Source organism: Neophocaena asiaeorientalis, unplaced genomic scaffold, assembly GCF_003031525.2.
Source record: "Neophocaena asiaeorientalis asiaeorientalis breed wild unplaced genomic scaffold, Neophocaena_asiaeorientalis_V1.1 scaffold114, whole genome shotgun sequence".
Classification (NCBI taxonomy): Eukaryota; Metazoa; Chordata; class Mammalia; order Artiodactyla; family Phocoenidae; genus Neophocaena; species Neophocaena asiaeorientalis.
This window is the reverse complement of record NW_020173116.1, coordinates 1,637,188-1,657,300: the sequence shown is the minus strand read 5'-3', so window position 1 is coordinate 1,657,300 and position 20,113 is coordinate 1,637,188. Positions and strand designations below refer to the sequence as shown.

At 40.1% G+C, this 20,113-nt stretch overlaps 1 protein-coding gene across 1 annotated transcript in view; it reads left to right on the top strand.

Annotated features, from left to right (window-relative positions):
- Window positions 1–20,113, top strand: part of SUCLG1 (succinate-CoA ligase GDP/ADP-forming subunit alpha) — a 35,980-nt gene that overhangs the window by 10,276 nt on the left and 5,591 nt on the right. Inside the window, exons 2-7 of the mRNA XM_024744013.1 lie at window positions 134–237; window positions 5,229–5,345; window positions 9,020–9,232; window positions 9,369–9,426; window positions 15,558–15,641; window positions 17,902–18,053. Coding sequence (XP_024599781.1) covers window positions 134–237; window positions 5,229–5,345; window positions 9,020–9,232; window positions 9,369–9,426; window positions 15,558–15,641; window positions 17,902–18,053 — 728 coding nt within the window. The remainder of the gene's footprint in view (window positions 1–133; window positions 238–5,228; window positions 5,346–9,019; window positions 9,233–9,368; window positions 9,427–15,557; window positions 15,642–17,901; window positions 18,054–20,113) is intronic.

The window sequence follows — 20,113 nt, the reverse complement described above, 5'->3', positions numbered from 1 at the left end:
CTCTCAACCACTGCGCCACCAGGGAAGCCCGTTTTTTTTTTTGTTTTTTTTGTTTTTTTTTTGTCACCAAGTTAAATTCATAGTCCAAAAGTTTGGAAAAATTATAATGTGTCATATTTTCTTTACTTTGCAGTGCAACAGAATGGAATTCGGCATTGCTCCTATACAGCTTCCAGGAAGCATCTCTATGTTGATAAAGATACGAAGGTTATTTGCCAGGGTTTCACTGGTAAGCAGGTAGGTGTTTCAAGACTTTTTAAAAGATGTATATTAGAGATACAAAAACATTGAATTATTTTCTATTGTTTTAAAGTCACAAAAGTTATAATACAGTTTGTAGCACAAGAGTATACAGTACAGCAGTGGAGTTGTATCTCAGGAGGGGGTTAGGTGCTATAGTCAGCCTCTAAGATGAAAATTGTATTTAATGTTACCGTGAAAATCCCTCCCTAGGAGTACAGTATTATGTTGGAAACCCACATATTTTCTTTCAGCAAGTATAACACAACTGGCTTTTCTCCAACATTGGAACAGATCACTGTTTCTTTAATTAAGCACTAGGTAAGGCAGATGGCTTGTGTTTAGGCCTTGTACAAAAAACATTCTCAGCTAAGCACAGATCAGTGTGGGGAAATGCTCAAACCCAGAGAGGCTCATGGGAACTGTGATGGGCAGAGGAAGTAGTACATTGATTTTTCCCGTCTTGTACTCTCTGGGCAAATGGTCTTCAGGGGAATAGCGGGCAAAATAGCCTGAAGTATTTCGTTTATATTCATTCTCTCTCCCTATCCTCTGCCTACATCATAGAACTTATGTAAGTTTAAATATAGCTGTGATGTGATTCCACAAAAAAACGCAACATAAGAATCTCCTTTCCTTCCTGCCTACCATTCTGCTGCTCTGGAATTCCTTCTGATAACAAGTTGACATGTATCCTTCCAGATATTTTTCTTGCTCATACAAACATATGTACACTTATATAATGGGCATTCTACAGAGTTTGTTCTATAGAACACTCTCTCTTTCATTCTCTCTCTGTGTGTGTGTGTGTGTGTGTGTGTGTGTGTGTGTGTGTGTGTGTGTGTGTATATATATATACACACACACACACACATATATAAACAAATTATACAGTATATAATATATATCATACATATGTGTCATTAAATTGATTCCTGAAAGTAAAAATGGGTGTCAAAGGTTCTGTGTATTTAAAATTTTAACAGCTATTGCTAAGTTGCCCTTTAAAACATTTGTACACATTTATGGTTTCACCATAGTGGATGCACAGATTTTTTTGTTTTAAACGAGGGAATACTACCAAATCAATTAGAAGATAGCCATCAGCCTTAACCCCAAGTATCCCTTCCTTCATTATTAAAGGAGATATGGCAAAATAAAAGCGATTAATGATTTTTGTGTAATTTAAAAGTTAATGATTTTTCTATGATTAAAAGAATTATCACGTCCATTCTGCAGGATTTTGGTGATCTAGAGCAAGAGTTGGCAAGCGTATTCTGTAAAGACAAGATTGTAAGCATTTTAGGCTTAATAGGCCATGCAGTCTCTGTCACAGCTACTTGGTAGTATTGGAACAGCAAAAGCAGCCATAGGTAATATGTCAGTGAATGGGTATGCCAGTAAGACTTAATTCACGAAACCAGTGGCAAGTCAAGTCCTTCAGGCCATCCTTTACTAACCCCTGATCTAGAGGATGGTACCTAAATATCCAGAATTCTATAACTTTTGTTTTTAAAGTACTTAGGAATTGCTTTAAAATTTTGTAGTTCTTTTTTAAAAAATGAATTAGATTAGAAGGTTGTTCATGTGAAATGTCCTTTTGCTTTCTGACTTTTGTTTTGAAATAACTGGGCACAAAAATGTGAATTGCAGTGGACCTTTCTTCTTTTTCTCCCATTCCTCTACTGTCTTAAAAAAAACAACCCACTGTCAACGAAAAAAGAAACACCCCAAACGTTGAAATTTTGTTCATAGGTAAAATTGGTTTACTTATTCTGATAGCCGTATGTTTTATGAATATCATTTCCACATATATACATTCTAAAGAAAGTTGATGCTCATCTAAGATTATGAAGTACCTTTTATCATTTCTCTGCCAATTAAAATCATATTTAGTCCCTTTTTGGATAGATGTTAATTTTATTAGCATATAATCAAATGTTTGATTAACCCAAATTCTCCACATAAGTTTACTATGTATGATTTTGTTTTTCTGTTTACTAAGCTTTATACAATCCTACAACATTTTAACCTCTGACCTTTTTTTTAAGAACCATTGTCCATGCTATAAGCACTATTTGGAACTGTCTCTGATTCATAAATTAGATGATGATTTGCCTAAATATTGAAATCCAAGGTTGGTTTCAGAGTCTCTGGGTTACTGGCAAATACACTGTTTCTTATTCACTTTTCTTTAAGAGTAATTGGGAGCCTTAAGATTTGTTGGTTTTAAGTTTCTGTTTATAGAGGTAACGATGAGGTCTGAAATTTAGAGGCTATCTCTGTAGAGAATCTGCATTTTGTCTCATTAGTTCTTCTTTTTTCAGTGTACACATTGTTCCACATTGTCCACATATGAGTGAGGAATATTTGTATTTCAGAGCAAATCCCCAAAATGCAGATTTCCAGTGGGTGGTATTTCTTGAACTGGCTGTTATGAGCTGCTAAAAACTATTACTATTCTTAACTCTGCACTGGATGGTGATAACAGGAAAATTACGGGAAAGAAGCTTATTAACGGGAAATGTTATCCCTGTTTAGCACTACATTAGGACTAAAAATTTGTCCATTGGAATTTATGTAACAGTGTGATAGTCTGGGGTAGTGCTTCTCTAACTATCTGGAATGAAAGACCAGTTTGGGTGTGTCTTTGTTTTATCACCAATCTAATGCAGATGAATATTTTTTACAAAATACTGTAAAAGTCATAGCAATATTATATTGCTATAAAAGTCTGCAAACATTCTCACTTATTTTTGTTTTCTTTATTAGATTTTTCTTTATTATTTTTGTCATTCTTTTTTCGTTTTGTGTTTGTCTCACTGTAGACCGTTAGCATATACAGATGACACTTTGAATGGCATTTCTCTAAAGAGAGAGCACTGGTCTGAGGTCCTTTCCAAAACTACATCACTGACTTAAGATAAGTCAGTTAACACGCTTGGGACTAAGTTTCCTGTTTTGAAAAATGAAGACGTTGAATTAAGAAATAGAACTTGAGTAGTTGAGTCATCATTTTCTGGTTCCTGTAGAATGACCGCATAGATCCACTCAGTTTTCAACAACTACTTATTGAGTGCCTACTGTATGGAATGTGTTGCTTTAGGTGCCATCTCTCAGTGAACAAAGTAGATAGAAATCATTGCCTTCGTGGAGTGGCAGGGGAGAGAAACAAAATCAATGAGTAAATTATGTGGTACGTTAGAAAGTATAAGTGCCGTGGAAAAACTAAACCAGAGGAAGGAGGTGTCTGTATGTGTGTGGGGTTGTGGTGGCAATTGTGGTGGGTGCTCAGGGGAAGCCTGACCTCTGAGTCAAGTTCTAAAGCAGCTTTGGGGGTGAGTCAAGTGGATGTCTAGGGGAAGGGTGTTCCAGCCAGAGGGGACAGTGAGGCCAGGAGGGGGGAACGTGCCTGCTGTGTGTGGCAGCCCCAAGGCCGGCATGACTGGAGTAGAATGAGTGATGGGAGAACAGTGGGTGAAGCGAGGTCGGGCAGTTGAGGGGTTCTGATGTGAGGAGGCAGCTTGAATACTGACTTGGTGGCCAGTGTGATACTTTTGCTTTGGCTTTTGCTGTGAATGAGATGGAAAACTATTGCAGAGTTTGATCAGAGAAGTGACATGTAACAGGATCAGTCTGGCTGCCGTGTTGAGAATAGGTTGAAAGGGAGCAAGGGCAGTACTGTCAAGAGTTGATGCTGACTTAGACCAAGACGGTAGCAGTAGAAGGGGTGAGATGTTGTCAGTTACGTTCTGAAGGCAGGGCAGTAAGATTTACTAATGTATCCTGATTTGAGATACAAGAGAAAGAGAGGAATCAAGAATGACTTCAGTAGTTTTGGTCTGAACATCTGTTAGGAGTGGAGTTCTCATTAATTGTGATGGGGTAAACCATGGAGGGGAGTGATCAGGAACTCGGTTTTGGGCACATTAAGTTTGGGATGCCTACTGGTTCTCCAAGTGGAGATGTCAGGTAGGCAGTTGGCAGTGTGAGCATGGAGTTCAAGGCAAAGGTCTCGGCTAGGTATGTGGGAGGTGTGTGTGTCTGTGTGTTTGGGAGAGGTCACCATATGGATGATATTTATTGCCATGGTAAGGGGTGAACTCACCAAGGGCACACATTTAAATGAAAAAGAGAAGTCTAGGAAGGGGAAGAAAGAGAAGAGGAAAAACAGGGAGGCGGAGCGCCAGAAGCTTAGTGAAAAAGAATCTTTCAATCCCTGGAGGTGTTTTTGGTCATCACAGCTGATTGCGGTAGGGAGGAGGGCATTGTACTGGCATCTACTGAGTAGAGGTAAACATTGTACAAATCACAGGACAGCCTCTCATAACAGGGAATCAGTGTGTCCAGAGTATCAGTAGTGCCGAGGTGGAGGTGGGAGAGTAAATGGATAGGGACATCCAGGATGCTGGCTGGGCAGCGTTAAAGGCTCACTTAAGGTTTGGGATCGTTAATTTAAAGTGAGACCAGTTAGCAAGGTTTTATTTTTCCTCCAGCTACTGTTCAGTGGCACATGTGCAGTCTCAGAGTAGGTGGAGAATTGGATTTAACCAAGACTGTGATTTTGCCAGATGTGTAAATTGAAGTGAGAGAGAGCCAAGGTGGTGTGTGACTGTAGTGACTGGCCATGGATTTTACACTGAGTAGAAGAGGGATGTGAGGACACCAGGGGTCGAGGAACAGTGAAAAAGAGGTGTTCTTTTCAGGTAAACACCAGGGGGTTTCTGATCATCAGCCAAATTTGAAAACAGAGGGAAAAGAGACTGCTCCCCCCCACCCTTAAAAAAAACAGTTATTTTGGCCCCGCAGAGGCCCGCTTTGCTTCGGAAAGCTGTGTTCAGTAAGGTGATGAGAATGCTTGGATATGTGTTACAGCTGTTTGCTGGGAAATACTTAACCTATCTGTTTTTCTTTTCCAAGTTGCTGAAGATTGCCTTTAGGCTTCCCAGCCTGCCTTTTCTCATTAGTCTTTCACGTTTTCCCCTCAGGGCACCTTTCATAGTCAGCAGGCATTGGAATACGGCACCAAATTAGTTGGAGGAACCACTCCAGGAAAAGGAGGCGAGACGCATCTGGGCTTACCGGTCTTCAGTACTGTGAAGGAGGTAACTAATGGCACCTGAGCTTGGCAAGAAAAGAAAAGCAGGGGAAGAGCTAGTACACCTTGGTTTAAGATCTTAATTGTGCCCCTTTGGGGAGAGTCAGTTGCTTTTTAAAATTCCAGTAACCTAGAGAAATTTGAATTGCGGTAAAAACCAGTGTGTTCACTTTAGTCAGGTAGGCTCAGGGTGTTTTCTCCGCAGCCTGGGTCATTTTTATTTATTTATTTTTTTTGCGGTATGCGGGCCTCTCACCGTTGTGGCTTCTCCCGCCGTGGAGCACAGGCTCCGGACGCACAGGCTCAGCGGCCATGGCTCACGGGCCCAGCCGCTCCGCGGCATGTGGGATCTTCCCGGACCGGGGCACGAACCCACATCCCCTGCACCGGCAGGTGGACTCTCAACCACAGCGCCACCAGGGAAGCCCCCCGGGTCATTTTTGTCTGTAGGTATATATCAGCTCTTTAGGGAAGAAGTGCTTTGGCTTGGCTTCTGTTTGGCTTATTTTCCTTCCTTACCATTTCTTCTTCTGGGGTGTTAGAAGTGCACATGTCAGCATCCACCCCCTACCCTAATACTTCGAGTGGGTGCTTTGCCAGGCACTGTGCCAGGTGCTTCATATTCATGGCCTCATTCAGGCCGAACCACAAGCCCGAGGTAGGTGCTGTTATCATCCCCATTTTAAAGACAAGGATGCTCTTACAAAGAGCTTTCTGAGTGAGTAGGATGGATACCTTTCATGCAGTATTATTTGCCAGCACAGACCCTGTTGTCACAGTCCAGCTGCTGACAGAGCAGAGAGGTTGAGGGTCCTGCACATAGTGTCATGGCTGATAAGTGGCAGACTTAGCCCGGCTCAGAGTAAGTAAGTAGTATGTGGTATTCCTGTGTGGAGAAACCTAGCTGTGGAGTCTGATGGACAAATCACAGAGTTCTAGTCTCTTCCCCAATTTGCTGATTTCTTAATACTTTTTAAAATGAATTTAAAGTAAACTTTAATTCTTCGCTACAAAGCTAATTGCTTATTGTAAAAATTCAGATGACATAAAAGTATGTAAAGTTAAGTTTTATATAGTGTTTTCCATTTCTCAGATTTTGCTTTTATAGAGAGCTAATTTAAGCTCAATGTGTATTCTTTCACTCTCTTTCTACACTTAAATGAATATATACAAAACTAGTAGTATTATAAAAGAAACCATAGTACAAATTCTTGGCTGTTTAATTTAAAAAATCAAGGAAATAAACTTAGTACTTGCGATTGATGTATTGATGTTAAAAACTGTACCTCTCCTCTTTATAAACATACTTCTAAGGCATGTTTTAAAGAATTGCACTTTTTACAGTACACATTTATAGATGTACTCTCTTTATGGAATACTAACTTCTTTTTTTTTTTTTGCGGTATACGGGCCTCTCACTGTTGTGGCCTCTCCCGTTGCGGAGCACAGGCTCCGGACGCGTGGGCTCAGCGGCCATGGCTCACGGGCCCAGCCGCTCCGCGGCATGTGGGATCTTCCCGGACCGGGGCACGAACTCGTGTTCCCTGCATCGGCAGGCGGACTCTCAACCACTGAGCCACCAGGGAAGGCCCTGGAATACTAACTTCTAATTGAAGTTAATTTGTATTCTTAATCCTAAAATGTAGAAAAAAAGAAATATTCACATTTGGAATTTTCACTTTACTTTAAACTTGAAAATAGGGTGTACTGTATACGTGTATGTGTGTTTTGAGTGTATTGTATTTTAAAGAGTAAAGTCATATATTCTGTAGAATAATCATTTAGTTTTTTTTTTTTTTTTTGATTTGCATTTTTAGAAAAAATCTCTCTAGGCAGATTTCTTTTGTCATGAGCCATTTTTGCTTTCTTTTGAAAACAGTTTTCATTGCTAAGCAATTCATTTATTATTAATTTTGATACAAATAGATATGACATTTGGAATATAATGTAAGTTCTTTGACAGATACTGTCTCTCACCCATTCTGCTCTTTCAAAGAGCTTTCTGAGTGAGTAGGACGGACACCTTTCATGCAGTATTATTTGCCAGCACAGACCCTGTTGTCACAGTCCAGCTGCTGAAAGTGTTTGTAGCCTTAAGGGGTAGGAACCCATGGGATATATTGATATTTTCCATAAAATTCCTACACTTGGTTCCAACCTAGCTCTTTTCCTTTGGTTCCCACTTCTCTGTTATCATCTTGAACATAGTTTTTAAAAACATTGTTTTGAATTATTTTTAACCCCTGGCAAGTCAGCAGCCTTTGACTTGTTCTTCTGTCACTGTCAAGATACGTCTTTTTATTCGGGATGCCGTAGAGAAAGCCCCTAAGTTGCTGGGAACGTGGGGAGTCATTTGGGGATGATTCTCAAAGACACCGTCTTTTACTTCTGTCCCTTCTAGTTGTACCTGTATGTTCTGTAACTTGGTTTTTGTATCCATTATGAATCCCATGGCACAGCCTTCTAAAAAGTTTTGATTTACATCTTGGTTAAGTTACATTTTGACATTTATAGGGAGGCAGCCTGCTGTAGCTGAAAAGAGCTGACGCTTTGGAATCAGATATACTTTTGCCTTGTTGAATCTTGCCTGTACCACTTCCTAGCTATGTGACCTTGTGCAGGTTATTTAATATTTCTTGGCCTCAGCATCTTGATTTGTAGCTGGGGATGCTAAGCATGCAGGGTTGTGGTGAAGCGTTATCTGAGGCCTGTACAGAGTATCTCTCAGGGCCTCTCACGGAATAGATGCTGCCACTCTTGGAGAGCCAGAGATCACTGACAGTCTCTGTCTTCAAGGAGCTTCCTTTCAGGAGCAGAGACATGGCCACACGTGGAGGTGGGTAGAAAGCTACATGTGTATTGATACATGTAGAGAGTATGTAAAAACCACTGAGAGAGAACCGTGGTCAAATTGATGGTCTTTCAGTGCTTTGCATCGTGAGGGGTGATGTAGAGTAAACTCTAACCTTATTTGACCCATTCTTATTCCGTGGCCATTTATGCATGTGTATTTTAGTTTAGTAGGTGTTCTGTAGGAGTTATTCCACGTGTAGATGTATTTCTGGTGTATCCGTGAGGAGGAAGGCGATCTCCACGTCTTACTCTTCCGCCATCTTCCCGCCGACTCATTTTAGTTTATTTCTAATCAGCATGCATTTAGAGTAAAAATTGACAGCTAGGAAAAAAACCACTTCGTTTTGCTGCCTCTTGATATTATTTATTAAGTTGGATGTATTTTTAAACAGATGGTTGAGAGCTGGGTTCTGGAGCTTGGGACTCACTAGTCCTTTTCTCCTGGGGAGGTGCAGGGTCTTTGGTACTGAATAGGTGGTAAGTGCCTTGTAGAACAACAGAAATAAACATGGCCCAGGAATGAGGGGACACAGATGCAAATCAGGCAGTGCTTGCAGGTGTACTGACATGCTGTCACCTGAGGGAATGGGAGGTCACAGAAACTTTCAGTGCAGAAGGGTGTCCCAAGGGGGCAGAAAGGAGGCGGTGCTTACTCTGCTCTTTTCTGACAGCAAAGTGAACTTGTTAATGGGAAGAATGAAGACATCCGATGTCTCCTGGTGGTGTCCTTTCCTGACCCCAAGACGTCATTAAAATCATGGTATTGAATTTCTTTTACAATGTTTCTGACTTAACCAAAAATAAAGTGCTTCGTGGTTAATGTTTCAGGCCAAAGAACAGACCGGAGCAACAGCGTCTGTCATTTATGTCCCTCCTCCTTTTGCTGCTGCTGCCATTAATGAAGCTATCGAGGCGGAAGTGTCCTTGGTCGTGTGCATCACTGAAGGTATCCCACAGCAGGACATGGTGCGGGTCAAGCACAAGCTGCTGCGCCAGGAAAAGACCAGGCTGATTGGGCCAAACTGCCCTGGAGTCATCAATGTGAGTGTACAGAACAAAAATAAGCCCGCTGAAGGCAAACTAGCTTTGAATCAGTCCAAGTATATTTGTGTGTATGACCTAGGAAGTTACAATTTTTTTTTTCACTTTTCTGAAACCATGAATTCCTTTCCTTCAGCCTGGAGAATGCAAAATTGGCATCATGCCTGGCCATATTCACAAGAAAGGAAGAATTGGTGAGTATATATTTCTTATAGATTAAAAACAAAATTCCTTGCCCTGAGCTCAAAACTCACAAAGAGAATTTGACTCTGCAAATCAAATTCATTTTAATTAATTCAACTTTAAGAGAATTTACCAGGGAAGTTTTATAGTGACTTGATTCTATGTCCTGAATGATGCTTGAGAAACACTAATTCTCTAGAATCAGTGAAGATGTTTTTGGGGTTTTTTAAAAGATTCTTTTCCTGCTCAGCACACTATGGATTCTTCCATGTGTTTGCGTGTATCAATAGTTTATTTTATCGGTAAGTAGTATTTTATTGAATACCACAATTTGTCCATTCTCCCACTGACAAACGTTTCTGTTGTTTTCAGGTTTGATTCGTTATGAATAAGGTTAAGGTGAACTTCTGTGTACAGGTCTTTTTGTGGGTATTTCTCTTGGGTTAAATGCCTACGAATGGAATTGCTAAGTCATAGAGTCAAAGCACGTTCAACTTTTTAAGAAGTTGCCAAATAGTGCTGTAAAGTGACTGTGCGTTCTTTACTCTCACCCTCGGTGTATGAATGTTCCAGTCACTCCACATCTTCACAGACATTTAGTACTGTTAGTCTGTAATTTTAGCCATTCTACCGGGAGTAAAATGATGTCTCATTATGGTTTTGAGTTTCCCCCATGACTAACGATGTCATGTCCTTATTGGCCATTTATAAATCTTCTGTTGTGAATTACCTATTCAAGTGTTTTACACATTATTTTTTATTGGGTAGTCTTTTATATAATTTTTATATAATTGTTGATTATGGGGGGTTCTGTAAATATTCAGGCTCTTAAGTTCTTTGTCCAGATATACATGCTGTGAATACTTTTATTGTTAGTCTTTCTGTGTCCTGTCAGAATTACTTTGCCTCAGTGGATATTATGGGCTTTCTCAAAATGTTTTGGGAAAATTGTACTGCTACTTGTTTAGTTCCTCAAGGAAATAACCAAATTAACGTTTCAGAATTAGCCCATTATGGCGGTTTTTAGACTCTTCACACCTAACTCTCACTAAGCTATACTGTTTCTCCACCATAATAGAGTTTACAGTACTTTATCTATAAACCGTGACTGTAAATACTAAGTAAGAATAGTTAAATATAGTCAGTAAATGTCAGTTGTGTAGTTTACAGGACTGGGTTAAAGGTCATGATTTTTCTTTATTACTAATGGCTCTTAGAGCTGTCAGCCCTGCTGCCAGTCGAGAACTTACCAAGTTCTCTTATGAGGGAGGATGCAGGGAGTTCCATAGGCCATCTGATTTCTAGTCGGGCCCTGATCCACATAGCCACTGATGCTTTTGCACATATTTGAATACTGTTTACACTCTGCAGTCTGCTTAGAATGGCTACTACTGTAGACTTAGGTGAGCATGGAATAAGGTGTGCCCTGTACTGAGTTGCCTTTCTGATCACTACCGTGCTTTCTAAGGTGCCCGTGAACCTCAAAAACAAGTAAGAAAAGTTCAGGGAAGTCCTTTAGACCTTGGTTCTCCAGATGGCCATAGCACATTGATGAGGAAGTCCTCTGGGAGACTGCCTTTAATTCAGAGGATTTAGAAAAAAATTCACCCAAAAGAAAATATATGACACTACAAGATTTTCAAGGAGGTGAAGGAGAAAAGATGATTTTTTGTACTAACTATTCCTATTTTGATACTAGTACTAATGTTCTCAGAAGCCTCGTTGACTTCCAGTCCTTAAGCTAAGAGTTTGGGGAAAGGAAGGATTTTTCAGTCCCTTGGGTATTTCTGAATGGGACGTAATGTAATAGACAGCAGTACAATATTATAGTGGCTTTCTAGTTTGTGTTAATGATAGCTAATGAAACTGTATAACAGCTAATTGAATGTTATTGAAGAGAGATTGAATTCCAAACTGATATTTAACTATACAATATTTTTTTCACTTATGTTAGACGTTTTTTACTCTCAACCAAGTGACATACTTGACTTCTACATCCTTTTTAAAAATTATATTTTAATTAAACTTTTTATATTCAGATAATTGTAAATTCACATGTAATTGTAAGAAATAATACAGACAGATTTCTGTGTACTCTTTATCCAGTGTCCCCCAATGGTAACATCTTGCAAAACTATAATGCAATGTCACATCTAGTATATTGACATTGATACAGACATAAAGAATTTTTCCATCACTACAGGGATCCCTCATCTTGCCCTTTTATAGATACACCCACTTCCCTCCTCAGCCAATACTGAGTATTATTACTGAGTAGTATTCCAGGGTATGAATGTGCCGTAGTGTGTTTAATGATTCATCTGTTGAAAGATATTGGGATTGTTTCCAGTTTGGGGTTGTTACAAGTAAGGCTGCTATAAACATTTGTGTACTCGTTTTTATATAATCCAAGTCTTCGTTTCTTTGGGATGAATGCCCAGTAGGGCAGTTGCTAGGTTGGATGATAGTTGCATGTTTTTTAAGAAATTGCCAAATTGTTATCCATTTTACATTTCCGTCACCAACGTATGTGTGATCCGGTTTTTCTGCATCCTTGCCAGCATTGGTAGTATCACAGTTTTTTATGTTAGCCATTCTGATAAGTGTACAGTGATATCTCATTGTAATCGTTTTAATTTACATTCCCCTAATGGCTAATGATATTGAACGTCTTTTCAGGTGCTTGTCCGTCATCTGTATGTCTTCTTCAGTGAAGTGTTTTCTTCATGTTTTTTTGCCCATGGTCTAATTGGGTTGTTTGCTTTTTTACTGTTGAGTTTTGAGAGTTCTTTATATATTCTAGATACTAGTACGTTGTTGGATATGTGGCTTACAAATACTTTCTCCCGCTCTGTAGCTGTGTTTTCATGCTCTTAACAGGATCTTTCAGAGAGCAAGAGTTTTTCATTTTGATGAAGTCTAACTTACTAATTTTTTTCTCCTGTGAAGTATGCTTTGGACCTCAAGTCTAATAAGTCTTTGCCTAGCCTTAAATACCTTTCTTTTTCCTGAAAGTTTTGTAGTTTTACATTTAAATCCCATGATCCAATTTCAGTTAATTTTTCTAGGTGTGAGATGTAGATCGAAGTTCTTTTCCATCTACTTGTGTTCGGTTGCTTCAGCACCATTTATTGAAAAGATCATCTTTCTTCCATTGAGTTGCTTTTGCATTTTTGTCAGGAAAACAGTTGGCATATTTGTGTTGGTCTATTTCTGGATTTCACCAGTACCACACAATCTTGATACTATAGCTAAGTGATAAGTCTTGAAATTTTAGGTAGATCGCTTCCTTGCACTTTATTCTTTTTTAAATTATTTAGTTCTTCTAGTTCCTTTACTTCATATAATTTTTAAGATGATCTTGTCTCTATCTACAGAAACTCTTGCTGGGATTTTGATGGGAATTGTGTTAAATCTTTATGTCAATCTGGGGGGAATAGACGTGTTGACTATTCCAATCCATGAATGCAGTATATTTTCACTTATTTAGATTGTCTTTGATTTCTTTCACAAGCATTTTGTAGTTTTTAGCATATAAGTTCTGTATATGTTTTGTTAGATTTACACCTAAGTATTTCTTTTTTTTAAGAAAGCAATTGTAAATTTTATTGTATTTTAATTTTGGTGTCCATGTGCTCATGGCTAATGTATAGAAATACAATTGATTTTTGTTTATCTTGTATCTTGCAACGTTGCTGTAATCTAATGAGTTTTCTTGGTAGATTCCTTAGCATTTTCTTTGTAGACAAACATGTTATCTACAAATAGGGACAGTTTTATTTCTTCCTTTTAGGACACTCAAGAGAAAGTCTTTCTATCTATCCATGTTTTGCTTATTGCTGTGTTCTTCCTTCTTGGTATCATTTACCTTCTTTTTAGAGAACTTCCATTAGCCATTCTTTTATGATGGAACTGTTGGTGACAGATTATTTATTTTTCCGTCATCTGAGAATGTCTTTATTTCCCCTTCATCCCTAAAGGATAATTTCACTGGGTATAGGATTTAGGGTTGACAGTTGTTTTAGCACTTAAAAAATGTTGTTCCACTTCTTGCTTCCATGGGTTCTGATGAGAAAGCTGATGTCATTTGAGTTGTTTTTCCTGTTTAGGTAAGGTGTTATTTTTCTTTTGCTGCTTTCAAGATTTTTTTTTTTTGTCGTTGGTTTTCTGAAGTTTATTTATTAGGAGTTTTGGTGGGAATTTCTTTGGATTTATCCTCTTTGTGATTTGTTCACCATTGTGTCACTGCTTGAGTCTCGAGGTCCCTAGTGACTCTGTCTTCTCTCCATCTTTCAGAGATTTCTTTTTTTTTTTTTTGCGGTACGCGGGCCTCTCACTGTTGTGGCCTCTCCCTTTGCGGAGCACAGGCTCCAGATGTGCAGGCTTAGCGGCCATGGCTCACAGGCCCAGCCACTCTGCGGCACGTGGGATCTTCCCGGACCGAGGCACGAACCCGCGTCCCCTGCATCGGCAGGCGGACTCTCAACCACTGCGCCACCAGGGAAGCCCCTCAGAGATTTCTTATATTTGTTTTATATATGATGTCCAGGGTTTTTACTTGTACTTAGCAGGAAGAATACAGGAAAATATCCCTGCTTTTTGGAAGCAGAAGTATCCTTATGATAGATTTTTTTTTTTTTCCTGCGGTACATGGGCCTCTCACTGTTGTGGCCGCTCCCGTTGCAGAGCACAGGCTCCGGACGCGCAGGCTCAGCGGCCATGGCTCATGGGCCCAGCCGCTCCGCGGCATGTGGGATCTTCCCGGACCGGGGCACAAACCCGTGTCCCCTGCATTTGCAGGCAGACTCTCAACCACTGCACCACCAGGGAAGCCCTATGATAGATATTTTTAAGTGATAGTCTCTTTTACTATATATATACTTTAAGGATGGCAGGAGTAATTTACCCTAAAAACATTGCTTTCATTACCTTAAATGTATGCAGTTTGCATTTATATAAATTGTATATCATTTATATAATTAGATGAAAGCCCCTTAAAAGAATGACAAAATGACAAAATCCTAGTGCTACTGTTCACTATTATACTGATCCATTAAAAGACTAGAATAAATAAAACAGTTGTGCTGCCCAGTAATCTAGGGTGTTGCCTGAACAAGAACATAATTCTATCATAAGAATCAATCAATCAATCATAATTCTATTCATAAGAATCAGGAGTGGAAAGGAGACTAGGTAATTCACACAAAGATATACAATTCAGTTACTGATTGTACTTTATTTAAAAGCTAAATGCATATGTACATAGGCATGACCTACCTAATCTTCTCAGTTATGAAAGGTCCCACAGAGGAGGGGCTGTGTTAAGGAGAGAGGATGTAGATAGAAAGAAAGGTCTAAGAATAGGGAAAAACTGATGGATGAGACAGATGGGGCTTGGTGTTAGTGGTTGTCATTTGTCGTGAAATAGGATCCAGTTAGTGAATGGTCTTAAAACTCTTGGAATTAGATTTTGTTTGAGAGGTTGGTTGTTCTCCATTGATTTTCAGTATTGACCCATTTGGTACATATTTACTGAGCTCTTTCTGTGCCTGAACTGTGCTTGATACTGGGAACGCAGGTGTGGGGAAAACAGTCTTGTTTACTGACCCCCTGGAGGTTCCAGTCCAGCAAGAAAGACAGTCACTGCAGAATCTCCAACAGCATTGGCAGTCTCTTACCGAACCAGCGTAGGAGAATAGGGCTCTGTCTTGAGGAATCTGTGTGGTCAGGAGACAGCAAGCCTAACTATGAATTTATTTTCCTAAATCAGGGTTATTAGCCAAAGATTAATACTTGAAACTTATGCCTTCTTTTTTTTTCTTTATGGACCTTTTTATAGGTTTATTGTTCCATTTTACTGCATGTCTGCAGTCATTTTACGTGGAAGACTTTAGGTCTCTCTTAACTGCTTTTATGGTCATAAAACAACCCTAACTAATAACACACTTTCTTCTCTATATAACTTTAAAAACCTCCCTGCTATAATTTAGGCCTTTTCTTCTTATTTCATGACCTGACGTTATCGTTTATTTGGTTGACAAATTGTGAAATGGGTTTTATAGATACCTGTGTTTGTAATTTATTTTACTGTATGATAGTCGTATGAACACAACCTAATATTATTGAATTCTCTTTCTTTAAGGTATCGTGTCCAGATCTGGCACCCTGACTTATGAAGCAGTTCATCAAACAACACAAGTTGGATTGGGGCAGTCTTTGTGCATTGGTGAGGGATTTTTTTGCTAAACTCATTTTATTGGAGTTCAGTATCTTCACTGAATAAGTATAATGATAATTATTGATTTGATTATTTGTGAGAGATTTTAATGCCATTTTATTAAAAAGATGTTGTGATCTTGAATTTAATTTGCTTATACGTGAAGCTGACTGTTATATTTTCAAGATTCATGGTCTGGGATTTGATTTCTGAGCTTCAGAACAAACATCCTGGGACGTGTGTCTCCTGGAGAGCCTTGGGCCTTGAAAACAGCTGTTACTTAGCTTGCTGGGAAGAAATGGTCCTTCAAAAATAGGACTTTCATTACTGTAATTCGCATTTTGTTATCATTTCCAGCTGTCACTCAGTGCTTCACAGTCACTGAATTCTTTGCCAATCATTATCTCACTCTTAAGGCAACCCTCCGAGGCACCACTGAGCTGGCGTGTAGTCCTGTGACAGCGTTATTGGTGGAGGAGGGTTGAGCTCCCTGGAATCCAGCTCTCCCTGGAATCTCTCACTTACAAATATAAAAAAGTTTTTACATTTTGAAATAATCTTGGTATTTGTTTTCAAAAGCCAGGCAAAGTTCTCATTTTATTAATATTCCTTCAAACTTTTAGAATATCTTTTGGAGGCTTATCAAAGGCAGCATTTTATGATAAAAAATTATAAAATATAACCCTGTAGTATTTTTATTAAGACTCAAATTCGTGGGCTTCCCTGGTGGCACAGTGATTCAGAGTCCGCCTGCTGATGCAGGGGACACGGGTTCGTGCCCCGGTCCGGGAGGGTCCCACATGCCACGGAACGGCTGGGCCTGTGAGCCATGCCGCTGAGCCTGCGCGTCCAGAGCCTGTGCTCCGCAACGGGAGAGGCCACAACTGTGAGAGGCCCACGTACCGCAAAAAATAAAAAAGGCTCAAATTTGTAAAATCACTGTGAAACATTAATTGAGCTTTTCTGTGTGCCGAAGGACAATCTATGATACAAGATAGCGTGATGGAAAATAAAAGATTTTGAAATAGAGTTGGCAATTCTGTCTTCTGTAGCCTCTGTTTTAAATTTGTGAATGAAGAGTAATAATTGCCATGTCACAGAGAGTTTGGAGGGATGCGGAAATGGCGGGCCCGACGTGTGCTAAGGCACAGTACATGACACGTGGCTGGCGCTCAGTGGATGCCGCTTCTCTTCCTCAGTTTCATTCCTGAGTGGTGTGTTGAAGAGTAGGGAGCCAGTCCTGCGTATTTATCTATTATAAAATACATTTTTATAACTGAAAAATTTAAGAGTGTCAGCCAGTCTGTAGGGAACATTGCCTTGAGTCCTATCCAAGTACTTGTGCTAAAAAGCCATGTGCTTATAGTGGCGCCCCTGTGTGTGGTCTCTTGTCATCTCCCACTTTGGGTCAGAGGTAAGAGGGGTCAAGACACCCCCCTCCCCTCACTGGGACTTGTGTCTTAACTTGCAAGTGGTTCCTGTGCAATGTCCCTCATGAAATAGTTACTTTGTGCAAAGAAATGGGTTAAATGTTTAATCAGAGAAGATATTCTCACCAATACACCTTTTCTTAAAATATTCTTTTTTTTTTTTTTTTTTACTGTAGAAGAAATACAAATGTCCAATATTTATTTCCAATGTGGTATTAAGTCTCCAATACGGTAATAAAGTTTGCGGTTCATGTGAAAATAACACATCACAACAAACTACCACAGTGAAGGTAATGTTAACACGCAGACACACACAGACAGACACACAGACCAGATTAGCTAATCCAGGTTATTTTTAATTTCAGAATTTATCATCTATTATATACAAGGTACTGATAATGAACTACTCACCAGAAGTCAACAAAGTTAAGAGTTATAACATAGAAAACAGTAATTCGTATCGCTGAAAAAGCTAATGTGTTTTCAGAATTAAAGTTCTCCTAATTAGGGAAACTATATAGAATGCTCATTTTTAAAGAACTATCTAGGAGTAATTTTGTGGGAGGGAGGAGTCTTGATAAGGAGTTAAACCAAAAGAGGGCTGTTTTTGTGACTAACAGGAACCCACCACTGTTTAGCATTCATGTGATATTATAAGCAGAAATAAATGTAGCATTTTGTGATTTTTTTTAAATGTTAAATGCAAGAGTGATGACACATTTAAAAATATTGGTAAGAAGGGGGTAGGCAAAATAAGAAACCAGGTAAAACAGCATTTCCTGACCTGAATTATATGATTCGTCCAATTTTCAGCTGGAGATATTCTTTGATTTTTCCAGGCATTGGAGGGGATCCTTTCAATGGAACAGATTTTACTGACTGCCTTGAAATCTTTCTGAATGATCCAGCCACAGAAGGTATCATATTGATTGGCGAAATTGGTGGTAATGCAGAAGAAAATGCTGCAGAATTTTTGAGGCAGCATAATTCAGTAAGTTTGGGTTTGGAAAAATACAGCTCTTTGCCCTTGAATAATATCACCGGTTTGTTTTAGAAGTTATTTTGTTTTTTTCAAAGATAAATTTTTAAAGCAAACGTGAAAGATAAAGTTAAACCTTGTTGAGCTGCACCTGGAGTACTGGCCACTCAGGGAACTTGGGACCCTTTCTGGGTGGATTCTCCTCCCTGTTTCCCCTGGGGCCTGTTCTCTGCTTCTCGAATGAATCCTCCCCCCAGGCATCTCCTCACACTTCGTGGTAGGTCAGTTGGCCTCCTGCTGAAGGGAGAACTTCCAGGCCATCAGCCTGAAAGCTGTCATTTGACCTGCGTATTTCCATTTGCACCTGTCATTGGTGTCCTTTCTCCTCATCTCAGGGGATGTGTGTTCTTTCTCTGTCAAGGCTGACCTTCTAAAGATCCTGTCCTTTATACCCTTTTCCAGGAGCTTGCCTCCCTCTAGCTTCAGTCTTTCCTTGTAGAGTAGCACTTTGCTTCAAAGGTCAAGTAGAAAAGCTTTATTAACTATGTCCTATGAAGGCTTTCCTTGTTGCCTCTCCCTTTGAATTAAAAAGAATAGTGTGGCGTTGTATCATAATTTCACTTAACTTAAGGGAATTAAGCTCTCTGCCTGGGGTGAAGGAGGGTGGTGGGAAGAGAAAGAGAGAAGGCACAGTAACGACGGAAGCAGCCTGGTGCCTGCCAGCCCCCGGTCAGTGAACGTGTGCTCCGGACCACTGCGGCAAAGACCTGGGGAGAGCATTCACATGGTTTCCAGGATGTCCCTGACACTGACGAATGAGTGAAGATACATCTTCAGGAGGCCGCGCAGGAGGGCGGGAGATAACTTGTGTCTACACTTGTAAAAGAGATTGAGAGTGAATGCATCAAAATTAAATGCCGCTGAAAAATAATGAGTAACGGAGAGTTAAAGGAACCGATAATATCACCTGCAGGGTAGTGTATACAGAATGGTGCATATGTAATTGAAGGAATTTTCAAGGGCTATTTTGAGTCTACTTGATTTTCTTCTGTGGTAATTTTAAAAGTTCCCGTTACTCTCTGGATCTCTTACTTTTTCTTTTTTCCTTTTTATTCACTCCCTGATCCTCAGCAGTTTGGCTTCTGTCTGCCACTTAGAAACTGTGTGACCTTGGGCATGTTCCTTAACTTCACTGTGCCTCAGTTTCCTCATTGGCAAAATAGGGATACAGTAGTGCCTTGCTCCCAGCATCCTTGTAGGACTCTATGTTATGGCTCAGTAACATAGAGGAGAGCTGCCCTGGGCGCGTGGTAAGCACTCTTAGTAAGCAGCTGTTCGCTGCTGCTACTGCTGCTGTCGGATCTGCTGTCCACCCTGGCGTTGCTCTCGCACTAGTCACCAGGGCCTCCATTCATCCTCCTGGCTCTTCTCATCTTTATCCTTCCCCAGATAGTGCCTGTTCCCTAAGTGCGAATGGTCGTTGCATATAATCAGCATCACACTTCATGCAGTTCCCAAAGCAGAAACCTCAGAACCATCTTTTTTTTTTTTTTTTTTAATAAATTTTTTTTTTTTTTTTTTTTTTTGGCTGCGTTGGGTCTTCGTTGCTGCGCGCGGGCTTTTCTCTGGTTGTGGCGAGCGGGGGCTACTCTTCGTTGCGGTGCGCAGGCTTCTCATTGCGGTGGCTTCTCTTGTTGGGAGCGCGGGCTCTAGAGTGCAGGCTAAGTAGTTGCGGCACACGGGCTCAATAGTTGTGGCTCACGGGCTCTAGAGTGCAGGCTCGGTAGTTGTGGTACACGGGCTTAGTTGCTCCGCGGCATGTGGGATCTTCCCGGACCAGGGCTCGAACCCGTGTCCCCTGCATTGGCAGGCGGATTCTTAACCACTGTGCCACCAGGGAAACCCCAGAACCATCTTTTATTTCTCCCTCAGCTCTTGCTTCCACTCAGTTACTGAGATCTGTCTCTGAGATCTTAGCAGTTTGTGGAGATTGAGAGCATTGCCATCTGTAATTAGTCCCTCTGCTCTGGTGCAGGCTCTCATCTTATCTCACCTGGACCACTTCGGTAATT